The 24,733-nt window shown below is 51.5% G+C and overlaps 2 protein-coding genes across 19 annotated transcripts in view; both read left to right on the plus strand.

Moving 5' to 3' along the window:
• The window catches only part of LOC105468425 (microtubule associated protein tau), a 131,390-nt gene that overhangs the window by 88,554 nt on the left and 18,103 nt on the right, over positions 1-24,733 (plus strand). For 9 of the 18 annotated variants that reach the window (XM_071083351.1, XM_071083353.1, XM_071083350.1 and 6 more), the window contains 3 exons: positions 1,419-1,474; positions 5,541-5,667; positions 11,713-11,978. In XM_071083351.1, the coding sequence (XP_070939452.1) occupies positions 1,419-1,474; positions 5,541-5,667; positions 11,713-11,978 (449 nt within the window). Of the gene's footprint in view, positions 1-1,418; positions 1,475-3,940; positions 4,139-5,540; positions 5,668-8,309; positions 8,364-11,712; positions 11,979-24,733 lie in introns of all 18 variants that reach the window. The other 9 variants (XM_071083347.1, XM_011718609.3, XM_011718628.3 and 6 more) reach the window with 3 other exon arrangements.
• Positions 11,990-22,171, plus strand: LOC105468416 (saitohin). Its single transcript, XM_071083354.1, is given in 1 exon segment — positions 11,990-22,171. A coding segment is annotated over 1 exon segment (393 nt). The 5' UTR covers positions 11,990-15,036; the 3' UTR covers positions 15,430-22,171.

Here is a 24,733-nt window from a genome sequence, read left to right on the forward strand (position 1 = left end):
CTGCTAACATTTCCTGGAGGAGGACTTGTTCAGTGCTTCTGCAGTTTGGGAAATGTTGATTTAGCAGGTGATTTTGTTGTGCCATGGATGGTGCTGGCTGATATGGGCAAAGGAAAGAACACGTGAGTCAGATTCGCCTGGGGCTCTTATTAAAGTGCAGGTTACCGGGGCCACTTTCGGCTTACAAACCCAGTTGTGGGGTAAGCCTGGGAGTCTTTTAGCAGGTGATTCTGCCATATAGTATAGTTGGAAAACCTCTGGGCATACTCATTGCTGGTCCCTCTAGAAATCCAGGTGACAATAGCCAACGAGAAGCTCCAAGAGACCCGATTGTCTGTGGGGTAGAGGGAATATGATATTAAAACCAAAGAAAAAAATCTATCATCAGTTTTCAGCAGTGACTGTCAAGAGAAGGAGAAGGGTGAGTTAGCACTGATGCTGGCAGACAGGTCAGTGGGTTGGTTTCACCAGGGAGTGTGATGAAGGCTGATGTTATCTGTGATGATGTATGATGGTAACTGGTTTGTAGCTAACTGGGGGAAGCGGTGAGGATTTGTGCCCTTCGAAGACCAGCAAGTGGCAAGAAACCCACCAGGCCTGGCTCAGCGCTAGGCCGGGCTTGGCTCGTCTGAGAGCAGCTGGGGCTGGTGGCCAAAGCCCCTATTAGTGAGGGGTAAGCTTTGGGGGTACAACCAGCAACTAGGGGACAAAGACAAGCCTGCCAGGCTCTCCTATTCTGGAGGCAGGTGACCAGGAATGGAGATGGGGTGGTCAGCATAAGATGGCCAGGAAGGTGGGAATCAGGGCTGCTGGCAATCTAGCCGCATGGGCAAGGGAGCTGGGTGACTCCAGGCAGTTTCCAAGGCCCAGAGGGTGAGCAGACACCTCGCAGGGAACCAGGGCCAAGCCTGGCTGCAGTGTGGAGACAACTCACCCACCCCCGTCCTTGGATCTTGCAGGAGGCTGGGTCCTCACTGAGCTACCAATATCCATGGCCCTGAGGCTTTTAAAACACCTGTCCGTGGAGTGGGGCTGGTCCCAGTGGGGTGAGGCTGACCCTGGCAGAAACAGGGCAGGAGCCTGTGGGTTAGGGAGACTGCACCTTCCTTAGATAGCCTCCGTGTCATCATGTCCCTGTGACAGTTTCTGCTGCGTCCCTTCTGCATGGTCCCACCCTCAGCCAGCCTGCTGCCCCCTCTTGCCAGGTTGCTCTAGTCAGTGACCCTAGTGTGCTATGCTGATACTAACAATGTGAGACCTAGCACATTCAAGGGAGAAGAGAACCAACTGGTTTCCACCAGACCCAACTAAACAAAACACGGACCTATCCCAGAGAAATGCAACTTCACCACAGCTGGCTGTTTCTGTGAACAGTGAAAATGGAGTGTGACAAGCATTCTTATTTTATATTTTATCAGCTCGCATGGTCAGTAAAAGCAAAGACGGGACTGGAAGCGATGACAAAAAAGCCAAGGTAAGCTGACGATGCCACGGAACTCTGCAGCTGGTCCAGTTTACAGAGAAGCTGTGCTTTATGTCTGATTCATTCTCATATATAATGTGGGGAGCATTTGTCACTAAAGCACAGCTGTTATTTAAAGTGCTTTGTATTTTGGGGTAGGCTTTTTAAAAGTCCAGCATTTATTAGTTTTGATACTTACCCCAGGGAAGAGAAGTTGGCAGGTTCATGAAGTCATGCTGCTAATTCCAGCTTTCTTAGTGTAGTTTCAGTGAGACCCTGACAGTAAATGAAGGTGTGTTTGAAAACCAACCCCAGGACAGTAAATGAAGTTGTGTTTGAAAACCAACCCCAGGACAGTAAATGAAGCCATCTGCTCACTGCATAAACTGCACCCTGATCTTTGCCCATCCTTCTCAGTATTTCACTTCACCCATCGTTTACTCCCTCAATGACTTGGTGTCTGGGAAAATGCTCCCGTAATTGCACAGTGGCGTTTTTCCTGGAAAATCCCACCATGGCTCTAGATAAGACCTATTTTTCTTAAAGGTATCTAAAATTTCCAGCATAAATTCTGTCTGAAACAGCTGAATTTTAATCAGTCCTGGAGCCCAGAGGGCATCTCCAGTTGCCACATAGCTCTGAGCATTCGGTGGTGTGTTGGTGTGTTGGGGGCTGCTCCCGGAAGTGCCTGCAGAGTCAGGGCTCCCCAGCCTCACCTAGTGAGGCAGCGGAAGGGCCTGCGGGAATTTGGAGAGCTGCCCTTTGGGTCCCTGAAGTGATAGTGACAGCTGCTTGTCAATCATGGTGCACATTTAGTGCCGGGGGCAGGGGTCAGGGAATACCAGCCTCATGCATGTATGCATTCATTCATTCATTCATGCAGCACACATGGGTACGACATCCCTGCCCTGGAGTTGCCTAGATTCTAGGGAGGGGAAAGATCTATTACCGTGGACCTCGGCCAGGTGGGGAGTGCTGCTGGTGGAGAGGGGCCATGTGCAGCGAGGAAGGAGGGGTCATCAATACCCCCACCCCAGCTTTGCTTTCTTGTCATCAGCCCCAGGGCCCCAGCCTGTGTCCCTCCTCTCCCACTACTGCTTCATCTCCTGGATTCTCCTTACCAAGCCTGGCCACACAGAGGGTCTCGGCCGCTTCCATGGGGAATTGGAAAGCAATAAGATAACATCCCCAAGAAGCCCAATGAAGTCTGGGTCAGGACCCTTCTCTGAGCTGACTCGCTCTCGGAAACACTTTGAGGCTTAGCCTCCCCACTTTGTTTTCTGAGAGCGCTACCTCTTCCCCTCCAAACATCCCCTTCTCCTCTGGGGCCATGCCCACCCATCAAAATCCCCCATGGGTAGGATGAACTGTGGGTGTCAGTCACCATCTATCCCACATCCCGGTTCCAGGTCCCCCCACCCCCCGCCGCCTCCACAGGGACAGGTATGCAGACACGTGTCTCTGGCTGCTTCCTCATGTGGAATGGGTTCAAAAGTTAGCAGTGTTGTTTACACTGGCAAACTGAAAAAGAGAAAACATTGGAGACTTGGCACAGTGGCTCATGCCTGTAATCCCAGCACTTTGGGAGGCTAAGGTGGGAGGACCTCCCGAGCCCAAGAGTTCTAGACCAGCCTGGGCAACATAGCAAGACCCCATCTCTAAAACGAAAATTTAATTGGCCAGGCAGAGGTGGGAGGATCACTTGAGCCCAAAAGGTAGAGGCTGCAGTGAGCCGTGATGGCACCACTGCACTCCAGCCAGGGCAACAGAGGGAGACCCTGTCTCTAAAACCAACAATGACAAAAAAAGAGTTAACATTGGCCAGATTAGGATTCACCAAATAGTGTTAATATTAGTTTGATTTGAGACTTTAATCAGAAAGCACATGTGTGGTGGGGGTGGGCATAACCTAAGATAGAATCTTTCCAATGTGGGGTGGGCACACTCCTGATTGAGTCTATCAGTGTGGTGGAAGAGGCCATGGGTTAATGGGCAGGCAAAAAAGCCCCTTGCCTGGAATTGAGTAGAAAGTAAGGCCCTTCAGACCCATGACACACTTGGCGACATTTTCTTGAGTAACATCCTAAGATTCATGTACCTTGATGATCTCCATCAACTTACTCATGTGAAGCACCCTTACACCAGTGGTCTCCAAATTCAGGGGCACAATCACATCTAACAGGCTGGAGAAAGAACATACTAGAACTTCCATTCCTTTGTCATGTCCTCTTCTAAAAGCTTTGTCAGATGTGAGTTGAGTAAGTTGGTCATATAAGAAGTATGACTGGGGAGGATGGTCACTTTCCTGTTCTTACTGATCAGATGGGATGTTAAGGGTACCTGATTCAAACAGCCTGGAGATCACTGCTTTCAACCATTACCTGCCTTATTTATTTTTAGTTACTGTCCTTTTTTCAGTTTGTTTTCCTCCTCCATGTGCTGACTTTTATTTTGATTTTATTTATGTTTATGTTTAAGACATCCACACGTTCCTCTGCTAAAACCTTGAAAAATAGGCCTTGCCTTAGCCCCAAACACCCCACTCCTGGTAGCTCAGACCCTCTGATCCAACCCTCCAGCCCTGCCGTGTGCCCAGAGCCACCTTCCTCTCCTAAATACGTCTCTTCTGTCACTCCCCGAACTGGCAGTTCTGGAGCAAAGGAGATGAAACTCAAGGTAAGGAAACCACCTTTGAAAAGAACCAGGCTGCTCTGCTGTGGTTTGCAAATGTGGGGTGTTTTTTGTTTTTTGTTTTTTTAGCCTCAAAGACCTTTCTTCAAATGAGCTCTGACACAGAAGCACCGTGTAAATAGTTAGAATTCTGGGCAAAGAGGAAAAGAGAGCTGGGGGCCGTACCTTTCAGCACCCCACAGGCTCTCATAGCAGCAGCCCCTCAGACACCTGGTGGGAACTTGGTTTCGAAATTGCTACTCTAAGGCTGGGCGCGGTGGCTCACACTGTAATCCCAGCTCTTTGGGAGGCCGAGGAGGGTGGATCACCTGAGGTCAGGAGTTCGAGACCAGCCTGGCCAACATAGTGAAACCCTGTCTCTACTATAAATACAAAAATTAGCCGAGCATGGTGGTGTGCACCTGTAATTGCAGCTACTCGGGAGGCTGAGGCACAAGAATTGCTCGAACTCCAGTAGCAGAGGTTGCAGTGAGCCAAGATTGTGCCACTGGGCTCCAGCTTGGGTGACAGAGCAAGACTCTGTCGCAAAATTTTTTTTAAAAACAAACCCAAAATGGCTACTCTCATTGGGTTCCTTTGCCCATTCCTGATTTTGGTAACAGAAATGCTTCCAGATTGCCCTGATCTGGGTAGGACAGCATCAGGCCACAGCAACACTGCCCTGTGAGCCCACTCCCCCCTGGACTAGCTTGTGGTCCTTAGTTAATGTCAGTTTCTTCTTTGAGTTTGTGTTATGTCTAAGGGTCATCTGCTGGGTAGCCAAACCCAGGGACTGCCCTAGTCCCTAGACTATGCCATGCCCGACTCTGCCAGCTTTGTCAGTGATGCTGGTGCTCCCCTCCTCGGGTGCTCACCTGCTCTGAGCACACCCAAGGAGTTCCTGACGCCTTAGGGTTGTATGGGAGAGAATGAAAGAACACAACGTAGCTCTCTTTAGCATCCTTGGCCAGGTTCAACACTGTCTCCAAGGGCCTCTGGTGGAACCAACCACCATCAGCCAAATAAATCCATAATTAGAGTCAGAAAATGGATGTCCGCCTATGCATAGTGCACTAATGTCCTGCCGATTGATTGACATGGAATGGAGAGTGACTTGATCATTGCTGTAAGCTCTGCTGGCCTTGGCACAACTCATGCTGATAACCAATGCACATAGTTCCTCTGAGAGGAAATGTCCTCAGGGAACTTGGAGTTTGGGTGGGGATGTGGATTTGTGTGCCCAGCAAGCCCTCATGATTGTAGCAGACACTTGTGGCATCTAGAAGGCAAAGGGTCACCCCAGTCTTAACCGCGTTTTGAGTCAAGGTGCGGAGTGGGGCTGGTGTTGACTCGGTGGCAGCAACTTTTCCCAATGGTGAAAAAACCCTCGACCCTGTTTCATTTACAGGGGGCTGATGGGAAAACGAAGATCGCCACACCCCGTGGAGCGGCCCCTCCAGGCCAGAAGGGCCAAGCCAACGCCACCAGGATTCCAGCAAAAACCCCGCCTGCCCCAAAGACACCACCCAGCTCTGGTAAGAAGAATGTTCTCTTGAATCTTAGAGGAAGCTGAAGCTCTCAGAGGTACAGCCTTCATTTTAGGAGGCCTTAGGCCACTGAGAGTGAACGGCCCCTGGCAGCTGGTCAGCACCTTGCAGTTCACTAAGCACCAGAGTCTTCATTTCCTTCGCAGTTCTTCTGATTTCTGAGGCAGATGTTGAATCCCCACGTTTTTGTTTGTTTGTTTTGTTTTGTTTTTGAGATGGAGTTTCGCTCTTGTTGCCCAGGCTGGAGTGTGGTGGCGCAATCTCAGCTCACTGCAACCTCCACCTCCTGGGTTTAAGCAATTCTCCTACCTCAGCCTCCCTAGTAGCTGGCATTACAGGCACCTGCCACCACGCCCGGCTAATTTTTTGTATTTTTAATAGAGACGGGGTTTCGCCATGTTGGCCAGGCTGGTCTCGAACTCCTGACCTCAGGTGATCCACTTGCCTTGACCTCCCATAGTGCTGGGATTACAGGCATGAGCCACCACTGCCAGCCTGAATCCTCACTTTTTATCAGTGAAGAAATTGAGGCTGATTCTGCAGCATGATAAAAAAATATATAGAAAAAGGAAAAAAAAAAAGAAAGAAATCGAGCCTCTGAGAGTTTGCTTGACTGAGTCTAACCAGCTCATTTTAAGCCTGAGGAAAATGTGGTCATATGGCTACTAAATGGCAGCTCTTGGAGCCTCTCTGGCCCCAAGTCCAGGGTTCCACAGAGGCAGCCGCAGCATGGTGTGTTTGCAGTCCCCAAATGCGACCGGAGACAAATGTCTCTGGAGACAGAGCAGCAGCCTGGATAGGTCACAATGGGTGACGTCACTTAGGGCTCAACCCCCAGGCAGCTTAACTTGCTGGGGACGTTAGGAGTCTGCTGCAAAACCTGAGGGTCTTAGCTGAGCAGTCGCAGGCTGGGCCCATTGCCCTGGGCTCCTGTGAGTAAAACCCAGTCAGTTTTGAGTACCCAGTAAGGCATCCATCTAGTTATTTTGCAGCCGGGGTGCTATTAAGAACAGTCACGGCTGGGCATGGTGGCTCACGCCTATAATCCCAGCACTTTGGAGGCTGAGGAGGGTGGATCACCTGAGGTCAGGAGTTTGAGACCAGCCTGGCCAACATGGCGAAACCCTGTCTCTACTAAAAATACAAAAAAGTTAGCTGGGCATGGTAGCAGATGCCTGTAATCCCAACTACTCAGGAAGCTGAGGCAGGAGAATCGCTTGAACCCGGGAGGCGGAGGTTGCAGCGAGCCGAGATCATGCCATTGCACTCCAGCCTGAGCAACAAAAGTGTGAGACTCTTTCTCGAAAACAAACAAAACAAACAGGCTGGGCACAGTGGCTCATGCCTGTAATCCCAGCACTTTGGGAGGCCGAGGCGGGCGGATCACAAGGTCAGGAGGTCAAGACCATCCTGGCTAACTCAGTGAAACCCTGTCTACTAAAAATACAAAAAATTAGCCAGGCTTGGTGGTGGGCACCTGTAGTCCCAGCTACTCAGGAGGCTGAGGCAGGAGAATGGCGTGAACCCGGGAGGCGGAGCTTGCAGTGAGCCAAGATCGCACCACTGCACTCCAGCCTGGGCAACAGAGTGAGACAGAGTGAGACTCAAAACAAACAAACAAAAAAAAAAACGAAGAAAACAGTCATCCTCTTTGGGGATTAGGGACAGCCTGCCTGAGCACTTCTCTCTCCCATTGCCCCAGTGAAGTGTTCCACCATTGGGTTTAGACCCTGCACCACGTAGGGGTGTCTGACCTGCACTTGCTCCTTGGCAGTGTGCAGGCAGCCTGTGGCTCTTGCTGCAGGCTGTGGCCAAAGCCTGGCCTGGATCTTGGTGACTCTACTTCTCCCTGGCCTGAGGGAGCTGCCCAGAGCCTGCCTGTCACCTGCTGCCTGTCTTTGCAGTGGCATTTCACACACACGTGGTGCGGTGGCAGCCCCAAGGATGGCCGTTCACTAAGGCGCGTTGTTTTTGTCTTTTCGCTTCGTGTTTTCTGGCCTGGTGTTTTTCTCATATACGTGGCGATCCAGGGATAATTCCCAGAATTTTGACAGGATTTTAGGTAGGGTTTGGATCCTGCTGTTTTTTCACTTAACATGGGGCCAGTTGACTCACACGCTGTTTTTTGTTGTTGTTTTTTTGTGTCGCCCACTGTGTCGCCCAGGCTGGAGTGCAGTGGCATGATCTTGGCTCACTGCAACCTCTTCTTCCCAGGTTCAAGCAATTCTCCTGCCTCAGCCTCCTGAGTAGCTAGGACTATAAGCACAGGCCACCAAGCCCTGCTAATTTTTGTATTTTTAGTAAAGACAGGGTTTCACCATGTTGACCAGGCTGGTCTCGAACTCCTGACCTCAAGTGATCCGTCCACCTCGGCCTCCCAAAGCGCTGGAATTACAGGGGACTCACACTTTGTAACAACCTGAAACAAGGTCATGCATTTCCCTTTGGGTCTTACCTGCTCTTCGGTGGCTGCCTGCATGTGGAGAGACCCTCCCCCTTGGGCCTCCTCCACCTTGTTTCAGAACGGGGCCTCTGCTGGGCCGGCCGTGGGTGCCTGCCATGTGAAGGACTCATTAAGGCCCCGTTTAAACCTGATGATAATGAGGTTTTTGTGGATTTTTCTCTTTAAGCGACCAAGCAAGTGCAGAGAAAACCACCCCCTGCAGAGCCCACATCTGAGAGAGGTACTCAGGAGCCTGCTTCACTGGGAGCAGCCTCCCTTTGCATGTGTGGCTGTTCACTGGCTTGTGTTCCTAGAGCCGACAGGACCCTTTTCTGCAATGCAGGGTTCACACAGGGTTCGCAGCTTGAAGATGGAGCAGTCCGAATTCTCTTCCCCAGATTTTGTGCAGCTGTGTTTGTCCGATGGGCTTTCTAATCCTGTGTGCTCTCCTTGACTTCAGGGACAATGGCATTACAGGCATGAACCACCATGCATGGCTGTCTCCCTATTTTTTTCAGCTGAAGACATAGGCTTAGGGAGGTCAGGTGACTTGCCCAAGACCTCTCTGCAAGTAAGAGGCATGAAAAGGATTTGGAGCCACCACCACCAAGCCCATTGGTCACCCTGGGTCTCTGAAGTCAGGGAAGCAGGAGGATGGGAGATCTCAGGAGGCAGAGAGGCTGAGCCTGGAGGCCCTGGAGGCCGAGGCCCCATCTGTTGTTTCCTTATGTGGAAAAGAAGAGGCTTCGTGTGTTCTATTGCCACAAAGCTTGACTACTTCAGGAACATCCAAGACATGGAAATCAGCAGGGCACGGTGGCTAATGTCTATAATCCTGGCACTTTGGGAGGCTGAGGTGGGAGAATTGCTTGAGGCCAGAAGTTCAAGACCAGCCTGCGTAACATAGTCAGACCCCGTCTCTATAAAAAACATTATTTAGGCCGGGCGCGGTGGCTCAAGCCTGTAATCCCAGCACTTTGGGAGGCAGAGACGGGTGGATCACGAGGTCAGGAGATCGAGACCATCCTGGCTAACACGGTGAAACCCCGTCTCTACTAAAAAAAACAAAAAACTAGCCGGGCGAGGTGGTGGGCGCCTGTAGTCCCAGCTACTCGGGAGGCTGAGGCAGGAGAATGGCGTAAACCCGGGAGGCGGAGCTTGCAGTGAGCTGAGATCCGGCCATTGCACTCCAGCCTGGGCGACAGAGCCAGACTCTGTCTCAAAAAAAAAAAAAAAAAAAAAAAAAAACAAAACATTATTTAAAAAAGAGACATGGAATTCTTTAAATCCTAAAAACTGGTGCTGGCTGGGCGTGGTAGCTCATGCCTGTATTCCCAGCACTTTGGGAGGCTGAGGCAGGTGGATCACCTGAGGTCAGGAGTTCAAGACCAGCCTGGCCAACATGATAAAACCTCTACTAAAAAAGTCTCTACTGGCCCGGCGTGGTGGCTCACGCCTGTAATCCCAGCAGTTTGGGAGGCGGAGGCGGGCAGATCAGGAGATCAAGACCATCCTGGCTAACACGGTGAAACCCCGTCTCTACTAAAAATACAAAAAATTATCCAGGCGTAGTGGCGGGCGCCTGTAGTCCCAGCTACTCGGGAGGCTGAGGCAGGAGAATGGTGTAAACCCAGGAGGCGGAGCTTGCAGTGAGCCAAGATTGCGCCACTGCACTCCAGCCTGGGCAACAAAGCGAGACTCCATCTCAAAAAAAAAGAAGTCTCTACTAAAAATACAAAAATACAGTCTTGCCGGGCGCGGTGGCTCACGCCTGTAATCCCAGCACTTTGGGAGGCCGAGGCGGGCGGATCACAAGGTCAGGAGATCGAGACCACGGTGAAACCCCGTCTCTACTAAAAATACAAAAACAATTAGCCGGGCACAGTTGTGGGCGCCTGTAGTCCCAGCTACTCGGGAGGCTGAGGCAGGAGAATGGCGTGAACCCGGGAGGCGGAGCTTGCAGTGAGCTGAGATTGCGCCACTGCACTCCAGCCTGGGCGACAGAGCGAGACTCCGTCTCAAAAAAAAAAAAAAAAATACAAAAATACAGTCTCTACTAAAGTCTCTACTAAAAATACAAAAATTAGCCGGGCATGGCACTGCATTCCTGTAATCCCAGGATTCCCAGGATTCTCCTCCCAGCCACGGGAGGCTGAGGCAGGAGAATCGCTTGAACCCGGGAGGCGGAGCTTGCAGTGAGCCGAGATCACGCCACTGCACTCCAGCCTGGGTGACAGAGCGAGACTCCATCTCAAAACAAAACAAAACAAAACAACAACAACAACAACAAAACTAGTGCTTATTCGTCGCTGACCAAGCTGCCCATTGGCTACATGGGTGCTTCAAACAAAGAGCTGCCCTTCTCCAGCTCTGGCCAGCAGGTATGTGTTACAGCGAATGCCAGGGGCAGCGGCAGGGGCATTCTCGTGGGAAGCTTCCAGACCAGCAGGAAAGCTAAGTTCTCAGACTGCAGGGGAGCAAAGCGCACCTGGGCACAGAGTGAGGCCTGCAGTTCTCAGACTTCAGTCTTTGGGGAGCTTGAGAAAAATGAGCTTTTCAGGCCCCACCCCTAGAGATTCTGCTCTATCCACTCTCAGTGGGGCCCAGAAATGTGCACTTTACAAGTCCTACTTTCCTCCTTGAAAGCTCCAGAGATTCTGATGCAGGGTTCCGTGGGCCAGACTTCGGAAAACATGGACCCATGAGACAGAATAGCAGAGTGTTGAAGTGTAACAGGGACCTGGGAAGTGCAGTAACAGAAGCAAATTTGGGGGTAAAGGACACCCAGAGGAGGAAGGGACAGCATCTGCGTGGAGAGGAGACCCCCCAGCAGCTTCTGGGGTGTTGGAAAGGTGCACTTACTGCTATGCATGGCAGGTGGGGAACTGTATGGCAGGGCACAGCAGCATGAAGTGGCATGGCTCATGTGGACAGTTAGGGACAAGCAGGTATGGAGCAGGCATCCTGTTCTGGAGCCCAGATCCCACAGAGGAGCCAGGGAGCTGGCAGGAGCCCTGAACTAGCCGAACAGCTGAACATTCACCCTGTGGAGAAAGGGTCAGAAGCGTCCAGGCTTGAGGGCACAGCTGGGTCCCGTCACTGTGTCACCCTTATTTAGGATAAAGGCCCTAAAGAATTGCACTAGAGATTGGCAAAGCATATCTACCACCTCCTGGAGCCACCCTGGCTGCAGGGATTATAATTATATCCATTTTCAAATTAAGGCCTCTGAGCTCAGAGAGGAGAAGTGACTTGTCTGAGACCACACAGCTTGTTGGAGCCCATCTCTTGACCCAAAGACCGAGGGGCCGAGTTGGCCACCTCTCTGGGAGCTGGTGTTGTATAGTGGTTGATGGTTTTCCATTGCTTTCCTGGGAAAGGGGTGTCTCTGTCCCTAAGCAAAAAGGCAGGGAGGAGGAGATGCTTCTCCAGGGCGGCCGCCTCCTGCTGCTGTAGCTGCGCTTCCAACCTGGCTTCCACCTGCCTAACCCAGTGGTGAGCCTGGGAATGGACCTGCGGGACGGGCAGCCCCCAGGGCCTTTTCTGACCCCCACCTGAGTCCTGGCTTCACTCCCTTCCTTCCTCCCCAGGTGAACCTCCAAAATCAGGGGATCGCAGTGGCTACAGCAGCCCCGGCTCCCCGGGCACTCCCGGCAGCCGCTCCCGCACCCCGTCCCTTCCAACCCCTCCAGCCCGGGAGCCCAAGAAGGTGGCGGTGGTCCGTACTCCACCTAAGTCGCCGTCTTCCGCCAAGAGCCGCCTGCAGACAGCCCCCGTGCCCATGCCAGACCTGAAGAATGTCAAGTCCAAGATCGGCTCCACCGAGAACCTGAAGCACCAGCCGGGAGGCGGGAAGGTAAGAGAGGCTGGCTGCGCGTGGAGATGTGGGGGGCTGCGCCTGGAGGGGTGGGGCTGCGCCTGGAGGGATAGGGCTGCGCCTGGAAGGGTAGGGCTGCGCCTGGAGGGGTAGGGCTGCGCCTGGAGGGGTAGGGCTGCGCCTGGAGGGGTAGGGCTGCACGTGGAGGTACGCGGCTGAACGTGGAGCCATGGGGCTGAGCGTGGAGCCATGGGGCTGCGCACGGAGACATGGGGCTGCGCGTGGAGGTGCGCGGCTGCGTCGGGAGGTATGGGGCTCCCCGCACCTGGGCTCGGCTACCACCCCCGCATAACACCCGGTCCCATCCAGACCCTCTTCAAGGAAATTCAGTTCTTTATTGGGCTCTCCACTACACTGAGAGTGCTCTCCTCAGGCGAGAGCACGTTCTGGCTCTTCTCTTGCCCCTTCAGCCCCTGTTAATCGGACAGAGATGGCAGGGCTGTGTCTCCACGGCCGGAAGCTCTCATAGGGCACCCACAGGGGCTCCCCACCTTCCTTCTGGGTAGAACACGCTGCTACCCGTAGGTGGGCATCTCCACTTATGGGCCATCTGCTTAGGTTGGGTTCCTCTGGATTCTGGGAAGATTGGGGGTTCTGTTTTCATCAGCTGATTCTTCTGGGGGCAAGTGGGTGCTCGCCAGCTCTCCAGCTTCCTAAAGGTGAGAAGCACGGACTTCCAGGGGCCTGGCCTGGACCCCTTTCTCTGCTCCTGTCCCTGTGCCCCTCATCTGGGTGCGTTAGGCTGACATACAAAGCACCGCAGTGAAAGAGCAGCAGTGTGCCTCCTCACCAGCCAGATGTGGGCGGTGGGTATCTTCCAAGGCCTCTCTGTGGCGGTGCGTAGCCACCTCCGCCCTGCGCCGCCAGGGTCTTCTCTCTGTGTGTGCTCCTGGTGGCTCTGCACACGCTCATCTTATAAGAACACCATGGCGGCTGGGCGTGATGGCTCATGCCTGTAATCCCAACATTTTGGGAGGCCGAGGGGGGCGGATCATGAGGTCAGGAGTTCGAGACCAGCCTGAGCAACAGAGTGGAACCTCGTCTCTACTAAAAATACAAAAATTAGCTGGGCGTGGTGGTAGCGCATGCCTGTAATCCCAGCTACTCAGGAGGTTGAGGCAGGAGAACCGCTTGAACCCGGGAGGCAGAGGTTGCCGTGAGCTGAGATAGTGCCATTGCACTCCAGTCTGGCGACAGAGTGAGACTCCATCTCAAAACAAGAAAAGAAAAAAGAAAGAAAGAAAAGAACGCCATTGCTTAGGGCCCAGCCTGATGACCTCATATTTCACTTAATCACCTCTCTAAAGGCCCTGTCTCCAAATAGAGTCACATTCTAAGGTACGGGGGGTTAGGGCTTCAACATATGAATTTGTGGGGACCACAGTTCAGCCCAGGACCCCCTTCCCACCACCCAGCAGAGCTGGGGAAGGGTGAAGAGGAGGCTGGGGGTGCAGAGGACCACGGCTCACTCTGAGGCTGCAGATGTGCTGGGCCTTCTGGGCACTGGGCCTCAGGGAGCTAAGGGGCTTTCTGAAACCCTGGGCCTGTGTGTCAGCTTGCCGCCCCCACGCAGGCGCTCTCCACACCGTTGAATTTCTTTTTTTCTTTTTTTTTTTTTTTTTTTTTGAGACGGAGTCTCGCTCTGTCACCCAGGCTGGAGTGCAGTGGCCGGATCTCAGCTCACTGCAAGCTCCGCCTCCCGGGTTCACGCCATTCTCCTGCCTCAGCCTCCCGAGTAGCTGGGACTACAGGCGTCCGCCACATCGCCCGGCTAGTTTTTTTGTATTTTTTAGTAGAGACGGGGTTTCACCGTGTTAGCCAGATGATCTCGATCTCCTGACCTCGTGATCCACCCGTCTCGGCCTCCCAAAGTGTTGGGATTACAGGCTTGAGCCACCGCGCCCGGCCGAATTTCTTATCACTTGGGCCTGAGCCTGGGCCATGTGGAGGGAGGGTGGCCACCAGTGCATGTGAGCACCTTGCCTCAAACCCTGCCACCTACCCTGGCCCAGGCTTCGATGCAGGAGCCCCCCTGCCCCTGAACAAGCCTGTGGGTGCAGCATCGCATCCCGTCAGGATGGAAATGGACGGTTGGGTTAAAAGAGATGCATGTGTAGACCCTGCCTCTCTGCATCAAGCCTCCTTTGAGTGCCCCTGCGTGCCAGACCGTGCACAGAGGTGGAGAAGACTCAGCTGTGCCCCGGAGCACCTCCTCTCATCGAGGAAAGGACAGACAGTGGCTCCCCTGTGGCCGTGGGGACAAGGGCAGAGCTCCCTGGAACACAGGAGGGAGGGAAGGAAGAGAACATCTCAGGATCTCCCTCTTGATGGCAAATGATCTGGGTTAAATTAAAAGTCCGGCCTCTCCCTGCTTAGGCATGTGGAGCTTGTAGTGGAAGAGGGTCTCTGGGCCCTCACCTACCACAGTGGCCTGGTTAGAGGCCTTGGGGAAATAACTCACAGGCGACCCAGGGCCTCTGTCCTGTACCACAGCTGAGGGAAACTGTCCTGCGCTTCCACTGGGGACAATGCGCTCCCTCGTCTCCAGACTTTCCAGTCCTCATTCGGTTCTCGAAAGTCGCCTCCAGAAGCCCCATCTCGGGACCATTGTGACCTTCATTCTCCAGGGTGCCTGGCCCTGGTGCTGCCCAAGAACCCAGAGGGGCCCTCACTGGCCTTTCCTGCCTTTTCTCCCATTGCCCACCCATGTACCCCCATCCTGCTCCAGCATCCAGACTGCCATCCACGCATACCCAGGATCTCCTCAAGTCACATGACAGGCAGTACCCTCAAAGTGCTCCCTTCCCCCCAGTCTGAATCTGCTGCTCGCTGTCTGGGGTTCCCCGCCCATGCACCCCCGGGGGCCCCTGGGTTCTGCCATGCCCTGCCCAGTGTCCCACAGCAGGGAATGTCCTTCTCTCCTTATCTCTTCCCTTCCCTTAAACCCAAGTTCAGTTGCCATCTCCTCCAGGAAGTCTTCCTGGATTTCCCTCTCTCTTCTCAAAGCCCCTGAAAACCCTGACGACACTGAACATGCATGTGCTGCTCCCTAGTCTGGGCCGTGACTGAGGGTGAAGACTGAGTCTCACGCGTTTTTGTAGCCCCCACAAGACTGCGCAGGTGGCCGGCCCTCACTGAATGCGGGGTTAATTTAACTCGGGCTCTGTGTGAGTGGATGATTCAGGTTGCCAGAGACAGAACCCTCAGCTTAGCATGGGAGGTAGCTCCCCTCTTGACCCTGAGTTCATCTGAGGTTGACTTGGAAGGTGTGGGCACCATTTGGCCCAGTTCTTACAGCTCTGAAGAGAGCAGCAGGAATGGGGCTGAGCAGCCAAGACAGCTTTCCATCCAGAACTGCCCCTCCCACTCTGTGACTGCCCTGCCTGTGCCCATGAGGGGTGAGAGTCAGGCGACCTCATGCCAAGTATAGAAAGGGGCACGGCCGGGCGCGGTGGCTCAAGCCTGTAATCCCAGCACTTTGGGAGGCCGAGACGGGCGGATCACGAGGTCAGGAGATCGAGACCATCCTGGCGAACATGGTGAAACCCCGTCTCTACTAAAAAATACAAAAAACTAGCCGGGCGAGGTAGCGGGCGCCTGTGGTCCCAGCTACTCGGGAGGCTGAGGCAGGAGAATGGCGTGAACCCGGGAGGCGGAGCTTGCAGTGAGCTGCGATCCGGTCACTGCACTGCAGCCTGGGCGACAGAGCGAGACTCCGTCTCAAAAAAAAAAAAAAAAGAAAGGGGCAGACAGGGTCCCAGGTTACAATGTCATCACGGTGGGCGGAGACGGCACATCCAAATGTACTAAAGGGTTAAAGGAGAAAGGGTGACTTTACTTTTCTTGAGATATTTTGGGGGACGAAGTATGGAAAAGTGGCAGAGGACACAGTCACAGCCTCCCTTAAATGCCAGGAAAGCCTAGAAAAATTGTCTGAAACCAAACCTCAGCCATCACAAAGACCAACACATGAATCTCCAGGAAAGAAGAAAAAAAAGTCATACGGGGTCCACGCACAAGGGCCTTTAAAACGACCCGCTGGAGGGTCTCAGGCCTCCTCCTCCTCCTAGACTGGCCTGAAGGCTCCACGAGGTTTTGCTGAGACCTTTGGGTCCCTGTGGCCTCATGTAGTGCCCAGCATACAGTAAGTGCTCAATAAATGTTTGGCTACAAAAGAGACAAAGCTGGAGGAGTCTGAAGAATCGCTCAGTCCTGCCGGAACAGATGCTCACACTGAAGACAGAAGAGCAGGAGCCAAGTCAGGTTTGGGAACCTGTAGAGGCTGAAAACCACCGCAGATCGCTGTAAATCATTCGGGAACAAAACAGAAAACGTCTGTTTTCTCCTTTGTGCTTTTCTCTGTTTTCAGGATGTGCTACAGTGAACATGTATTGCTTTGGGGGCCCCAAATGGAATTATTTTTAAAGGAAAATGCAGATGATCGGGTGGCCACACTGGAGCACTGGCTGGGTAGGGGTGGAGATTGCAGGGAAGGAGGAAGAGCTGGGTGGGATGCCAGGCAGGAAAAGCCCATAGACCCCCACCGATCTTGTGGTGAGCCGTGGGCAGCGGTGTTCCATCCTAACTGCAAAAGGGAGCACCTGGGGGGAAGAGGGGATTCTTTTAAACACCATTCCAGTGCCCGAGCCCCCCGGACCTGTTGTCATCTTGGGTTGGCTTCCCCTGGGTGACTCCAGTGTGCAGCTGGCTGAGACTCAGTGACCCTGGGTTCTTACTGCTGACACCTACCCTCAACCTCAACCACTGTGGCCTCCTGTGCACCCTGATCTCCAGTGACTCATTTTCCACTTTCAGTCCCAACTCTATTCCTACTTGCAGATTCCAAGCGCCTGGCTCCTCAGTCAACTCAGACCCAGCCAGGCCAGCCCATGGGTCCCACATGCCCCTTGCCAAGGTTGTCCCCGCCCTGTCTGGCCTGCGAGGGTGGGGGTATGTCCAGACACAGAGACGAAGGACCAGCTTTTAAAACATTTTGTTGGAGCCAGGTGTGGTGACTCACACTTAATCCCAACACTTGGGGAGGCCAAGGCAGAAGGATCACTTGAGTCCAGGAGTTTGAGACCAGCCTGGGCAACATACGGAGACCCTGTCTTTACACTTTTTTTTTTTTTTAATTAGCTGGGCATGTTGGCACTCGCCTGTAGTTCCAGCTACTCCAGAGGCTGAGGTGGGAGGACTGCTTGAGCCTGGGAGGTCAAGGCTGCAATGAGCCATGTTCACGCCACTGAACGCCAGCCTGGGCGAGACCCTGTGTCAAAAAAGTAAAGTAAAATGAATCCTGTACATTACATTAAGGCGCCCCAAATTGTACTTAGAAGGATTTCATAGTTTTAAATACTTTTGTTATTTAAAAAATTAAATAACTGCAGCATATAAATTAGGTTCTTAATGGAGGAGGAAAAGAATACAAGGGAAAAAAAGAATCTAGAAACAAAGATAAGAGCAGAAATAAATCAAAAAACACAACCTTGCACTCCTAACTTTAAAAAAAAAAAAAGTGAAGAAAACACAACCAGTAAAACAGAACATATAACAGCATCAAAAGCTGACTCCTGGCTGGGCGCAGTGGTGCATGCCTGTAATCCCAGCACTTTGCGAGGCTGATGCTGGAGGATCGCTTGAGACCAGGAGTTCAAGGTTGCAGTGAGCTATGATCACACCACTACACCCCAGCCTGGGCAATAGAGCGAGACTGAGACCTATTTAAAAAAAAGAAAGAAAGAACAGAAAAGCTGGTTCCTTCCTTATTTCATTCCTTTATTCATTCATTCAGACAACATTTATGGGGTACCTCTGAACACCAGGCTCTGTGCTAAGAGCTTTTGCCCCCAGGGCCCAGGCCAGGGGACAGGGGCAGATGAGCAGAGAAACAGGGCCAGTTGCAGCAGCAGGAGGAATTAGGATGGAGAGCTTGGCCAGGGAAGGACATGCAAGGGGAGCAACCCGCACAAGTCAGCAAGCCAGAGAAGACAGACAGACCCTTGTTTGGGACCTGTTCAGTGGCCTTTGAAAGGACAGCCCCCACCCAGACTGCTGGTGCAGGAGCTGAAGGAGGATAGTGGAACACAGTAACGTGAAGCTCTTCAGAGCAAAAGCAAAATAAAGCTAGAACTGGAGGCGGCTGGAGCAGCCGAGGGCGTGTGTCCAGCGCTAAGGGGTGTGAAGCTTGGGCGCTAGGAGAGTTCACACTGGCAGAAGAGAGGTTGCGGCTGCTGCGAGCCGCTGGACATCGCCCAATAGGACAGAGGGTGGTGGAGGGGGGCCCTGAAGAGAGGCTCAGTTCAGCTGCAGTGGCCGTGGGAGTGCTGAAGTGGGCGGGCTGTGGGCAGCTGCTGGGGAGGGTTACGTGGGGGTGAGGGCCCAGCAACAGCAACCCTTCTTGGGGGGTCACTGGGAAACAAAGAGGAGAGCTGAAGAAGCAGGGAGTCCCAGGGGCCATGCAGGGCAAGAGAGAAGTTGCTCATATGGGGCCCAGGCTGCAGGATCAGGAGAACTGGGGACACTGTGGCTGCTAGCAGGGAGAAGGGAGTGTACAGGATCATGGCCAGGAAAGCGCCCGGGGGCTATGGGGGGCCTGGTTGGCTCCGAGAAGTTGGAGCTGAAGTCACTTTCTCGGAGGATGTCCAGGCCAGTAGTTGGGATGTGAAGACCTGAAGCAGCACAGAGCCTGGAAGCCCAGGATGTACAGAAACCTACCTGAGCAGTGGGGCTTTGAAAGCCTTGAGTGTGCAATATTGAAGATGGCCATAAGATGGCGATAGAATGCTGTAACTGTTTCTTGGTTCTGGGCCGCAGCCTGGGTGGCTTGCTTCCTTCCCTGTGTGTGTTGATTTGTTTCTCTTTTTTGAGACAGGGTCTTGCGGAGTTGCCCAGGCTGGAGTGCAGTGGTGCGATCGTAGCTCACTGCAACCTTGAAGTCCTGAGCTCAAGCGATCCTTCCACCTCAGCCTCCTGAGTAGTTGGGACCACAGGCTTGCACCACAGTGCCCGGCTAATTTCTTGTATTTTTTGCAGAGATGTGGTTTCACTGTGTTGCCCAGGATGGTCTTGAACGCCTGGGCTCAAGTGATCCTCCTGCCTCAGCCTCCCAAACTGCTGGTGTGAGCCACCATGCCCGACCTTCACTTTTTTTTTTTTTTTTTTTTTTTTGAGACAGAGTCTCGCTCTGTCGCCCAGGCTGGAGTGCAGTGGCCGGATCTCAGCTCACTGCAAGCTCCGCCTCCCGGGTTTACGCCATTCTCCTGCCTCAGCCTCCCAAGTAGCTGGGACTACAGGTGCCCGCCACCTCGCCCGGCTAGTTTTTTGTATTTTTTTTTAGTAGAGACGGGGTTTCACCGTGTTTGCCAGGATGGTCTCGATCTCCTGACCTCGTGATCCGCCTGTCTCGGCCTCCCAAAGTGCTGGGATTAGAGGCTTGAGCCACCACGCCCGGCCCTCTTCTCTTTTTTTTCTTTTTTTTTTTTAAGGGCGTCTGTGTGTGCGCCTGTGTGCGCGTGTGTGCGTGTGCGTGCGCCTGTGTGTGTGCACGTGCGTGTGTGCGTACGTGCATGTGCGCGCATACGTGTGCACGCACACACTCGTCTTCACCTTCTCCCAGCCTTGCTCTCTCTCTACCCAGTCACCTCTGCCCATCTCTCTGATCTATTTCTCTCTCCTTTTACCCCTCTTTCCTCCCTTCTCATACACCACTGACAATTATAGAGAACTGAGTATTCTAAAAATACTTTCTTTATTTATTTTGAGACAGAGTCTCACTCTGTCATCCAGGCTGGAGTGCGATGGTGCAATCTCGGCTCACTGCAACCTCCGCCTCCCAGGTTCAAGCAACTCTCCTGCCTCAGCCTCCCTAGTAGCTGGGATTACAGACGCCCACCACCACGCCTGGCTAATTTTTATATTTGTAGTAGAGACAGGGTTTCACCATGTTGGCCAAGCTGGTCTCAAACTCCTGGCCTCAGGTGATCTGCCTGCCCTGGCCTCCCAAAGTACTGGGATTGCAGGCCTGAGTCACCGTGCCTGGCCTTAAAAATACATTATATTTAATATCAAAGCCCCAGTTGTCACTTTAAAAAGCATCTATGTAGAACTTATGTGGAATAAATACAGTGAATTTGTACGTGGGATCGTTTGCCTCTCCTTCTCAATCAGGGCCAGGGATGCAGGTGAGCTTGGGCTGAGATGTCAGACTCCACAGTGAGTGGGGGGCAGTGCCAGGCTGGGACCCTCCTCTAGGACAGATCTGTAACTCTGAGACCCTCCAGGCATCTTTCCCTGTACATCAGTGCTTCTGAAAAATCTTGTGTAAATCAAATCATTTTAAAGGAGCTTGTTTAAAGGACAGTGTAAATAATTCTGAAGGTGACTCTACCCTGTTATTTGATCTCTTCCTTGGCCGGTTGACTTGACAGGACATAGACAGGTTTTCCTGTGTCAGTTCCCAAGCTGATCACCTTGGACTTGAAGAGAAGGCTTGTGTGGGCATCCAGTGTCCACCCCGGCTTAAATTCCCAGCAGAGCATTGCACTGGCCCTGCTGAGCCTGGTGAGGCAAAGCGCAGCTCAGCAAGCAGGCAGCGCTGGAGACAGGCCAAGCCTGGGCCAGCCTGGGAGCCAACTGTGAGGCACGGGGCTGTGGGGCTGCAGGCTTGAGGCCAGGGAGAGAGGGCTGGGCTCTTTGGAGTAGCCTTGAGAGACCTGAACCCAAACAAAACCAGATCAAGGTCTAGTGAGAGCTTAGGGCTGCTTTGGGTGCTCCAGGAAATTGATTAAACCAAGTGGACACACACCCCCAGCCCCACCTCACCACAGCCTCTCCTTCAGGGTCAAACTCTGACTCAGACATTTCTCCCCTGACTGGGAGTTCCCTGGATCCAAATTGGGAGCTTGCAACGCTTTGTTCTCTCCCTTGATGGTTTTTGTCAGTGCCTCCCCAGAGCCGAAGTGTAATATATATGTTTCTGTAGCTGAGAAATTCAATTTCGGGATTCTGATTTCATAATGACAGCCATTCCCCTTTTCTCTCCCTTCTGTAAATCTAAGATTCTGTAAAGGATGTTGACTTAATGTGACAATTGGCAGTAGTTCATGTCTGCTTTGTAAATACCCTGTGTCTATTGCAAAATCTCATAAAGGCTTGTTGACTTTTTTGTGGGGTTAGAACAAGAAAAAGCCACATGGAAAAAAATTTCTTTTTTGTTTTTTGTTTGTTTGTTTGTTTGTTTGCGACAGAGTCTCACTCTGTCGCCCAGACTGGAGTGCAGTGGCACGATCTCAGCTCACTGCAAGTTCTGCCTCCTGGGGTCATGCTATTCTCCTGCCTCAGCCTCCCGAGTAGCTAGGACTACAGGCGCCTGCCATCACACCTGGCTAATTTTTTTGTATTTTTTAGTAGAGACAGGGTTTCACTGTGTTAACCAGGATGGTCTCGATCTCATGACCTCATGATCTGCCTGCCTTGGCTTCCCAAAGTGCTGGGATTACAGGCGTGAGCCACTGCGCCCAGCTGGAAAAAACATGTATGTGACAGACACTGAGTTATTGCTTAATGTCCTTTGATTCATTTGCTTAATTTCTTTTATGGATTAGTACAGAAAACAAAGTTCTCTTCCTTGAAAAACTGGTAAGTTTCCTTTGTCAGATAAGGAGAGTTATGTAACCCATGACATTTCCCTTTTTGCCTTGGCTTCTAGGAAGCTCAAAGCTAAATGGAATGATCACTCTTGTAATTGTCAGTATTGATGCCCTCCCCTTCTTCTAATGTTACTCTTTACGTTTTCCTGTTTTATTATTGTGAGTGTGTGTTTTCTAATTCTAAGCTGTTCCCACTCCTTTTTGAAAGCAGGCAAATCGGCCGGGCGCGGTGGCTCAAGCCTGTAATCCCAGCACTTTGGGAGGCTGAGACGGGCGGATCACGAGGTCAGGGGATCGAGACCATCCTGGCGAACACGGTGAAACCCCGTCTCTACTAAAAAGTACAAAAAAACTAGCCGGGCAAGGTGGCGGGCGCCTGTAGTCCCAGCTGCTCGGGAGGCTGAGGCAGGAGAATGGCGTAAACCCGGGAGGCGGAGCTTGCAGTGAGCTGAGATCCGTCCACTGCACTCCAGCCTACGCGACAGAGCGAGACTCTGTCTCAAAAAAAAAAAAAAAAAGAAAGCAGGCAAATCTTCTTCTAAGACTTATCCAGTGAAAAGTTATGAATAAAAAATGATCATCAAGTCTACAGGTGCTGAGGCTACTACAGAGGCTGAGGCCAGAGGACTACTTGAGCCCAGGAATTTGAGACCTGGGCTGGGCAACATAGCAAGACCCCATCTCCATTAAAACTATTTTTTATTAAAAAAATAATCCGCAAAGGAGTTTATGTGGGGTTCCTTAAAATCGGAGGGTGACATGAATTGATTCAAAGACTTGTGCAAAGGGTGACAGCAACTCCTTGAGAAGCAGTATGAGAAATCCTGTCCCACCTCCTCCCCCAGCTCCAGCCTGGGCTGAGGCACTGTCACAGTGTCTCCTTGCTGGCAGGAGAGAATTTCAGTGTTCACCAAAAAGTAGTATTGTTTTTATTAGGTTTATGAGGCTGTAGCCTTGAGGACAGCCCAGGACAACTTTGTTGTCACAAAGGTAGCCTGCAGCTACAGGAACTCTGAGATCTAGATTCTTCTGTGGCTGCTTCTGACCTGAGAAAGTTGCAGAACCTCTGTGGGCCTCACATGGCCTCCTTGTCCTTTATGAGGGGATGGTGGGCAAGAAAGGTGATGTGACATTAGAGATTTATCCATCTCTAAGGGAGGAGTGGATTGTACGTTGAAACACCAGAGAAGGAATTACAAAGGAAGAATTGAGTATTTAAAACTGTAGGTCGGACACTCCTGTATTGATTGCAGCACTATTCACAATAGCCAAGATTTGGAAGCAACACGAGTGTCCATCAGCAGACGAATGGAGAAAGAAAATGTGGTTCATATATGCAATGGAGTATTCAGCCATGAAAAAGAATAAGATTCTGTCATTTGAAACAACATGGATGGAACTGGAGGATATCATGTTAAGTGAAATAAGCCAGACAGAGGGACAGACTTCACATGTTCTCACACATTTGTGGGAGCTAAAAATTAAACTCATGGAGACAGAAAGTAGAAGGATGGTTACCAGAGGCTGAGAAGGGTGGAGGGGAGTGGGGAGAAAGTGGGGATGGTTAATGGGCACAAAAACATAGTTAGCATGAATAGATCTAGTATTGGATAGCACAACATAGTGACTACAGTCAACAGGAATTTATAGTACATTTTAAAACAACTAAAAGAGTGTAATTGGAATGTTCATAACACAAGAAATGATCAGTGCTTGAGGTGATGGATACCCCATCACCCTGATGTGATTATTACACAATGTATGTCTGTTTCTAAATATCTCATGTACCCCACAAGTATATACACCTACTATGTACCCATATAAATTTAAAATTAAAAATTTATAAAACACACATAAATAAGTACATTCAAATGTAGGCTGGACACTGTGGTTCACACCTGTAATCCCAGTGCTTTGAGAGGCTGAGGTGAGAGAATCACTTGAGCCCAGGAGTTTGAGACCTCATCACCACAAAGAATTTTTAAAAATTAGCTGGGTGTTGTGGCACATACCGGTAGTCCCAGCTACTTGGGAGACGGAGGCAGGAGGATCGCTTGAGCCCAGGAGTTTAAGGCTGCAGTGAGCTACGATGGCGCCACTGCATTCCAGCCTGGATGACAGAGTGAGACCCTGTCTCTATTTTAAAAATAATAAAAAGAATAAATAATAAAATAAATTAAAATGTAAGTATTTGTATGTTAGAAAAAATACACCCATCAGCAAAAGGGGTAAAGGAGTGATTTCAGTCATAATCAGATGCAGGATAAGCCAGCAATGCAGTTTCTTTTATTTTGGTCAAAGAAATAAGCAAAACAATATTGTAAACACCCAGTCAGTGCTGGCAGCAATATGAGGCTGGCTCTCTCACCAGGGCTCACAGGGGAAACTCATGCAACCCTTTTAGAAAGCCATGTGGAGAGTTGTACTGAGAGGTTTTAGAATATTTATAACTTTGACCCAGAAATTCTATTCTAGGACTCTGTGTTATGAAAATAACCCATCATATGGAAAAAGCTCCTTTCAGAAAGAGGTTCATGGGAGGCTGTTTGTATTTTTTTTTTCTTTGCATCAAATCCAGCTCCTGCAGGACTGTTTGTATTATTGGAGTACAAAATGGAATCAATACAAATGTTGGCTAGCAGGGGGAAAATATTCACAAAATGGAATGGAACATATTATTAAACATAGTGCTTCTGATGACCGTAGACCATACAGAATGCTTAGGATATGATATCACTTCTTTTGTTCTTTTTTGTTTTTTGAGACAAAATCTCCTTCTGTCATCTGGGCTGGAGTTCAGTGGCACGATCTCAGCTGACTGCAACTTCCATCTCCCAGGTTCTCCTGCCTCAACCTCCCAAGTAGCTGGGACTACAGTTGCTTGCCACCATGCCCGGCTAACTTTTGTATTTTTACTATAGACAGGGTTTCACCTTGTTGGCCAGGCTGTTCTCGAACTCCTGACCTCCGGTGATCCACCTGCCTTGGCCTCCCAAAGTGCTGGGATTACCGGTGTGAGCCACTGCGCCCAGCCTAGGATATGATATCACTTCTTAGAGCAAGATACAAAATTGCATGTGCACA

This window comes from Macaca nemestrina, chromosome 17 (assembly GCF_043159975.1).
Source record: "Macaca nemestrina isolate mMacNem1 chromosome 17, mMacNem.hap1, whole genome shotgun sequence".
In the NCBI taxonomy this organism is placed as follows: domain Eukaryota; kingdom Metazoa; phylum Chordata; class Mammalia; order Primates; family Cercopithecidae; genus Macaca; species Macaca nemestrina.